Source organism: Hylaeus volcanicus, chromosome 1 (assembly GCF_026283585.1).
Source record: "Hylaeus volcanicus isolate JK05 chromosome 1, UHH_iyHylVolc1.0_haploid, whole genome shotgun sequence".
NCBI classification, from domain to species: domain Eukaryota; kingdom Metazoa; phylum Arthropoda; class Insecta; order Hymenoptera; family Colletidae; genus Hylaeus; species Hylaeus volcanicus.
Genome location: NC_071976.1, coordinates 12,703,192 through 12,711,579, shown reverse-complemented (window position 1 = coordinate 12,711,579; position 8,388 = coordinate 12,703,192). Strand labels below are relative to the sequence as shown.

Sequence of the window (8,388 nt, the reverse complement as noted above, 5' to 3'; positions counted from 1 at the left end):
AATTCCTTACCATCACTAAATCACCTTCTTCATACTCTCTCGGCCTACATCTTTTTATATCAACATAATTTTTATTATATTTTTGTACTCTCATAATACGTTTCGACGCCTCACTACGCAATTGCCCAAGATCAACTTTTTTGTTTTCTGGCTCCATTCCATCGAGATATTCCCTTCCATCATCGGAAACATCTCCTTTCTGATTCACTCCAAATAATAACATACTAGGCGTCTGACCCGTGGACTTGTGTATAGTATTATTAAGTGCACACTCTATCTGATCAATAATTTTGTACCAATATTTACCGCTTTCGTTGTCGCTCAATTTTGCTAACATTAGAATGAGTACCCGATTCACCCTTTCAACTTGGCCATTCGCCTGGGGTGACCCCGAGGCAATTTTAATATGCTTTACATGTTTTGACCCTACAAAAATAGCTATTTAACCAATCAATTGCTTCCTTACTAGCGGTTGTTTTAGTCGCATAAAACTTAACAAATTTAGTGAACGCATCAACAATCACAAATACATACTGTTTTACCGACCAACTTTTATCAATAGGACCAACGTGATCTACATGAATCGTTGAAAATGGTACATTACCTTTAGAAATAACGTGTAAGTAACCCTCGCTTTTTCCCGATATTGGTGAGAACGCAATATATTTGAAACAATTCTTAATGTGTGTTTGGACTTCTTCGTACATTTTTGGAAACCAATAGCTTTGCAAAATTACCCCGCATGTTTTTTCTTTCGCCAGATGTCCCATTTCATCGTGATACTTAAGGGTGCGCAGCAGCCAGAGCCAAACTTCGAGTTGACTTCAGCGACAGTTGCGGAAAAAGTAGGAAACCCCGGGATAAGGACAGAGAGGGCGATACAACAATTGCAGGAGAGACGAGGACAGGACGATTAGGCTAGTATGATTCTTGTCAAGGATTTTGAAGCAAAGAAGCAATATTTTCTAATAATTCTGGTTTCAAAATATTCCTTATACCTTGGCGCATGCCACTGTAAGGCCCGATTTTGGAAAAAGTGTTTGTAAACAAATTTATTCTATAAGAAAAAAAGAAACCATACTTTTATTATTTATAAAGTTTCAAGACCGAAATTGCAAAATCGGGCGTTAGAGTGGCATGCGGAGTGATAAATATTGCTTCTTCGCTTCAAAAAATTTGATGAGCTTCGTTGCTGTGAAATCTTGATGATTTGTATGGCAATATGGCTGCCTCGCTGTCGTGCTTTCCGTTGTGGCGCTGTCGTCGTCTGTTCTGTTGTTACTATATCGTCAGTCTTCACACGGTTTTCCACGTGGTTTAGACCAGGGATGGCCAACTGTTTTGGCCCCCGGACCGAATTGGAAAAAAAATATTTTCACTGGCCGGATGAAATATTAAAATTGAAAAATGTAAAGGAAAACACTTATTTCTTTATGTAAACAAAATATTATTATGAAATCTGTTTATGAATAATTGTTAGTTAAGCAATACAACATTTATTTCTAATCGAAATGAATTAAATTAACGTTTCCTATATAAATAAGAAAATGATACAAAAACAGAGTAAAATTGGAATTTTTGTACCTTTACTCAATTGTTCCTAACTACGGTATTTATCCATTGATTTTATTCGACAAAAGCTTGCTTTCTTCGTAAAAATGCGATCTATGCGTAAATAATAAGAAACTGGACATAATTTGACAGTTACTAATTTTGCATGGCGATGGAAGAAATTTATGTGTTCTAATTTAGTCGAAGAAATTGAAGGTTTCTCATATGTGTTGGTCCGTAACATTTGAACTATTGAACCGATTGGAAAACAATGTCAAACGCAATTGTTGGAAATTCGATTATGGCAACTTCTCTTCAGAAATGTTTGCTGAAATCTATAATGAAAAAAATTCGACCTAAGTGAATAACTTTTCATTAAAATACAAAAGTATTTCGTGAAAAGTACTCGCGTCGGCAACTGTTTGAACTTCGGCGTTCATTTACAAGCATTCAAAAGAGCAGATAATTCATATTCAGAAAACACTCCTCTATCATTTAGGACTAAATAGAACTTTCTAGCGTTCGTAGTTTCGTAGTGATGGAGCAATTTCACTTTTAGATTTGTATTTAAGACGAGGAACCCTATAAGAATCACCTACTGGATATCGCGGAATTTAAAAAAAGTTTAAATTTGTTGGTCAGTGTAATCTGTATACTAAGGGAGCTGCGGATCTAAAAAGTAGGGGAACTTCTGGACTAGGGTGTATATGGGAAATACAAATTAAGGTAATATACACTTGATCATTTTAGTTTATTTTTTTTTAAATTTTGTGTAATATAGACATTTTTGATTATCCGTGACCCTCGTTGATTCGCAGGTGGTCTTACTACTATTTTCTCCGCCGGGGCCCTTCTGCGGCGTCTGTTATCGCGCTGCCGCCGCCGCCTGTTACTCTGAAATTAGTATAACAAAATATATTAATTTTAAGTACTAATAAAAAATTATTGACATAATTTTGGTTAACGATTATTTTTAAACGTACCACATTCTCGCGTTGCGGCTGCGCGAAGGCTGGTGGTGGCAGCGGGGGCTGCGGCATACCCAGTGGTGTGACAATATATGGCACCCCATATTGTCCTATTATGTAAGTATCCCTGAAGGTCAATCTATCAAGACCGTATGTAACTGTTGGAAAAATAAACAAAGATTAATATAAAATTTTTACAATATTTTTCAATTACTATAAATAAGTAATCATACCTTCCTCCAGGCTGCTCATTCTGTAATAAAACAAAAAAGAATATTAGATTGTATACTATATAGATATTCAAACAAAGTTTCAATTATTTAATAACATACGCACGCGAAGTGTGCACCGAATTCTTTAATCAGAATTTTTTCCTATGTAAAGAATGGTATGTAGAACAATCTCTAAAAGTAGGAACGCGCAACTCTCTCTTGTTTTCGAGAAATAAATATTAAAAAATATCTAAATTTCGATTGACGAATGTCGACCGTACCCGTGTTGGGGATGTCATAGAAACATCGTGGCGCAGTCGGTGGAGTGTCATGTTGCGAAGTGAATATTTTGCCCTGGACGCGGTTCGATCCCGGTAGGAGACACTTATTATTTTACGTTTTGATATGGAAACTACCTTTCTATTGTATAAAGATTATTTTAATAAAATATCGTCTAATTTTTATGTTTTTTATCGCATTGAAAAGGGAGTCAGGATGTGGAGAAGAGTTTCTACAAGCTTTTATAAAAATTATTCACAGCGTAATCACCATTTGTCCTACTTTAAGAATAAAAATGTAAAATTTACACTGTGAATAATTTTTATAAAAGCTTGTAGAAACTCTTCCCCACATCCTGACTCCCTTTTCAATGCGATAAAAAACATAAAAATTACACGATATTTTATTAAAATAATCTTTATACAATAGAAAGGTAGTTTCCATATCAAAACGTAAAATAATAAGTGTCTCCTACCGGGATCGAACCGCGTCCAGGGTAAAAGATTCACTTCACAACTTGACACTCCACCCACATTTAAACATTTATTTTTCGAAAACGAGAGAGAGTTGCGCGTTCCAACTTTCACAGATTGTTCTACATACGTTTCTATACACAGGAAAAACTTCTGATTACAGAATTCGGTGCACACTTCGCGATGTCTTGTCAGTAACCTTAAATAATTACCTTCAATATTCAATGTCACTTTGCTAAACTATTCACGATTTGACGTTTTCAACAGAAGTGACGTACGATCCTGACGGCGTTCGCGACGACACCTCCAGGTCCCCTTTGGCCAGCCCCCTTGAAGCCCAGGTGGGGGGTATGCCTGCGTTTGGGGGTCCTCGAAGACTTGTCGAAGTCCCGAAATGTCCTTTACGATCGAAGGAACCGTTACTTCTAATAGTTCTAACTAATTATTCATTAAATAATTTTGTACTAATTTGCTACGATGCGAACTACACACAACTTTATACAACTTCACACCACATACGATTGTGGGTATTTCTGCTTAAGGGGTTAGTCGCAGTCAGGAAGAGGAAAAACGACATTTCTTCGTGATTTTTTTTTAGTTATTAAATAATAATTTGCATAAGTAACAATTAAGTATATTACAAAGCATGTTTTAAAGAACTAAAAAATATTTTTTGTTTTAAGAAACGTTTAATTTATATCGTCATAACAGCCGATGACGTAGACGATGATTTAAAAACGTAGGTTTGCGGTAAGCAAGATTTCTCTACACTGGTTTACCTGAAAACAAAAACAAAGGTAGATTTCGAAAATAGATTAGTCTAGCGGGTCCCTGAATGAAGGATTTTGGGAAAAATTAATGTAAATCAAGATGGCCTACATTTGAAGTTGATTTTCAATTTTTTCACTAAAATTAAGCGATTCAATACAGGATAAAAAAAAAGTATACAAGAAAATTAAAAATCCTTCGTTCAGGGACCCGCTAGACTAATCTATTTTTAATCTTTTCTAATCTTTTCTTAAAACAAAAACTCTTTTATAATTCTTTAAGACATACTTTGTAATATATGTCCATTTCATTAATAAAAATTATTATTTAATACCTTAAAAAAAAACACACAAGAAACTGTCCGTTTCCATTTTCCTGACTGCGACTAACCCCTTAAACTTCAAACAGCCTAGATAAAACTTTTCATTCATTATTTTCCAAATGAATTTTCCAGCATCATCGTTTGTTCCGATACAGACACAAGATACGTCACAAAAACAACTTTCCTCCAATCGTCAACAATACAAATAGGCCAATCGGTAGAGAATTAAAACAGCGTTTTGGTGACAAAAGTACTAATAAAAGGGATGCGTAGATGAATAGGAATAAATGAATAAATTTTAAAGTAATGCAGCAATATCAATCCTCGAAGCAGATGAAATGTAGATGATGAAAATACCTACAGAATGAGACGTCGAATGTTTCGATCGGATAATGAGAAACGGAGAAAAATTGGGAAAACCGGAGAATTCAAAGTATACAGTAATGTATACGTATAGTAAATACATTGGTGATGGGGATAGTAATGTCTTAAAAAAACTAAGAGATTTCCCACCGTACCCGAACCTTGTTGTGAAGAAGATTGAATGCACAAATCATCTTCGCAATTTGGCAAACAAAATACGAGACGCGGGTAATGGTGCCTCATATTTAAAAGCAATAGTTTCGAGTAGTGATTCGAAAATTAGAAACATTGTAGTAAAGGCTGTAACGTATCGCCGCAATAGCCAAGTATCTTGGGAACGCAAAATTGCTGGTTTAATGAAAGATTTACAAAATATACCTAGCCATGTGTTCGGCGAACACAAACATTGTGCCTCGTTACAATATTTTTGCAACGGAAATTCAAAAGAGAACGAGACAAATCTTGTTCCCAAATTGCAAAACGAGCGAGTATATTGTAAAATCGAAAGTGCAATGAAACGTTTGGTAGTGAATGCGGAAAGTTTATTGTACAATTATACCAGCAATTCTGTGGAAAGCTGCAATGCAATTATTTGCAAATTTATTGGCGGGAAACGGACGCATTTAGCTCAAAAAGGTTCTTACCAAGCACGTGTAAAAGCAACAGTCGTAAAATGTAATAGTTTCAAACCGATGACTGGTGCTTGCCGTGCAATGGGTAGAGAGCCGCCAGCACGCATGGAAATGCTGGAAGAAAAAAATATTGCACGAAGTAGAAAACGTGAAGAGCATTTGCGTGTATCTAAAGAATTGGGTGGTATTGTTCGTGCATCCAAGTATTCTGGCCGCAAGCAATCAGCTGACAAAGATTATGGTCCAAACGCGGAACGGCCAGATTTGGATGATAACATTTTCGAACAATTAAAACTCGATCTGTATGAAAAGTTGCAAAGTCAACAACAGACTCGAGACGTACTGGAGTATACTACTCGGGGTCAGCATGAAAACCCGCAGTGGCATCTCGTACGTAAAACATTGCTTACCACTTCCAATTTTGGAAAGGTATGTTGCAAACGAGATACGACTTCCTGCAATAGCTTGGTAAAAAATATTCTATATCCTCCTCAACTTAGAAGTGCTGCTGTTGCATGGGGTAAGGACAACGAAAAATTACTACGATAAGAATTGAAGGAGCTATTGAGAATTCAAATCAATGATTGTGGGCTGTTCATTGATGCTGAATTCTCATACTTTGGCGCGACGCCTGATGGCACTGTAGGCGACGATGAAATCAAATGCCCTTACGCGGCCCGTAAAATGTCACCTAACGAAGCAATTGATAAAAAAGTTGCAGGTCTTAACCGCGTATTTGCTAAAAATGATGACAGTAATATGAATAAAAACCACGCGTACTATTTCCAAGTTCAAGGGCAACTGCACATTACGCAAAGAAAGTATTGTATTTTTGCAATGTGGACGCCTCTTGGAATAAAGTACGTGATTGTTGAGCGCGATGATACATTTTGGAAAGACAAAATGTTACCATCGTTACAGCGATTCTACGAGGACTGCTTGGTTCCCGAAATAATAGATAGTAGAGTTGTTAGAAGCATGCCAATTCGGGAACCGCAGTACATCATTGATTGAGTTTTAGTGGGTATTCCTCTCCTTCTGAGGGGCGAGCCCATGTTGCATGCAAAAAAAAAAAGGGGGGGAGGGAGAGAGGGAACATTATAATAAAAACGGAAATTTTGTCCAGCAAAAAAAACGACGAACATTTGAAGGTAAATATTGTTCACTTTCCTTTGCATCAAACGGTACTGTCCAGGAGAAAGTGTTTTTTTCAGCTCAAGAGGGTCCAGGTATTGTCACCGAATTCTTAACATCGGTCAAGCGGCAAGCGTCCAGGAACCAACCTCCGTACTCTCCCTTCTCCGAGCAGACGTCTAACGATGAGACACTTATAGATTATTAATTTTAAGTGTATGTTATACTTGTATTTGATTTTTACATTAAAATTATTTTGGAATATGGGAAATTGTTAAAAGAAAACACGCTAAAATACATATGTATAAGAACAATGATGATAAAATGATTGTTACCCAAAATGATCTAATATGCAAGAAAGAATTGACAAATATCAGGGAAGTATACATTATTTATTGTATTACATATCGTTCTGCGTTTGCGTTTACGATACTTGTCGCATACTTGTCATTTTATAAAATAAAAATAATAACAGGAAAGATTAGATTTTACATTTACTATGGTTATATTTGATTATTAATAACAGCATACATTTTCAAATTCGTAATAAATTGATATATTAAATATTAGTATTGTAGTATGTGATAAAAAGTATGTATAAGAAAGTCGAGTATGTAAAATTGGCAAGGAGCGACTTTCTTTCGTTTCCGAAAAATAAATATTAAAAAATATCTAAATTTCGATTGACGAGTGTCAATCGAACAAGTGTTAGAGAAGAGGTGTACTAGAAACAGCGTTATAAACTACAAATTATAGCTAAAATTAGCAACCGTAAACTGGAACTCCAACATGAGCTTTTAATAACCAACAATGAAATAAATATATAGGAATTTTAATAAAAAAAGATAATATTATATAAATAAATATAAATTTATATATATTTAAATTATCATTATTTAACCTTATTCCTAATATAAAAAATACATTTGTAATAAAAAATATAATAATATAAAAAATAAATATTACTAAAGGTAAAGAAAAAAATAATGTGTAAAATATAAAATAATATCTCGATATTAATCGTATAATTTCTAATACTCGATAAACAATAATTATAAATGTTCAAATTAATCTTACTCCATAATAAAAATAAAAGTTTAAAAATAAAAATAAAAATTTAAATTTAAAATATAGATGTATTGCTTATTTTCCATTATTAAATTTATATTTATAGATGTAATATAGAATTCCAGTACTTCGCAAAGCATTTATTACAATCATTTACAATTATCGTAAAGGTGCATTTTACTACTACACTTTTACCATTTATTCTCTTTCAATAAGACTTATATTTCATTATGCGTATGCTTTTGTCTATCTTATTACGTTCATACTAGCTATACCTACTTTTTTCATCATCACAAAAGACAATTTTTTCAATTTATTGTAATCAATCCAAGTTAGTTTACACGTACATAATGTTTATAACCAATTTCTACATACATATACACATCTACTTAAAAGAAAAATGTATGACCGCAGCCATTTTTTAAACTTACTACGATACTGAACCATGATGAAAAGCATCTTAGACTACTAGCGCAATAATCGATTTCACAGCAACGAAGCTCATCAAGTTTTTTGAAGCGAAGAAGCAATATTTTCTCACGATTCTTTTTCTAAAATATTCTTTATATTACTTCGCATGCCACTCTAACGCCCGATTTTGCAATTTCACCTTTAAAA

General features: G+C 34.3%; 1 protein-coding gene across 2 annotated transcripts; it reads right to left on the bottom strand.

The window, feature by feature from the left end:
• Positions 1-2,137: 2,137 nt before the first annotated feature.
• On the bottom strand, positions 2,138-6,972 carry LOC128873957 (uncharacterized). 2 transcript variants are annotated; one of them, XR_008456531.1, is made up of 5 exons: positions 5,581-6,972; positions 3,696-3,882; positions 2,753-2,772; positions 2,535-2,677; positions 2,144-2,445 (listed from the first exon to the last, which is right to left on the bottom strand). XR_008456531.1 is itself a non-coding variant. In XM_054118052.1 (4 exons), exons 2-4 carry the CDS (start codon positions 2,769-2,771, stop codon positions 2,293-2,295), a joined length of 315 nt encoding a protein of 104 aa, XP_053974027.1. In that variant the 5' UTR covers position 2,772; positions 3,696-4,036; the 3' UTR covers positions 2,138-2,292. The 2 variants fall into 2 exon arrangements, 1 of the variants encoding a protein (XP_053974027.1); XM_054118052.1 differs by lacking the exon at positions 5,581-6,972 and having other exon boundaries at positions 2,138-2,445; positions 3,696-4,036.
• Positions 6,973-8,388: the final 1,416 nt, after the last annotated feature.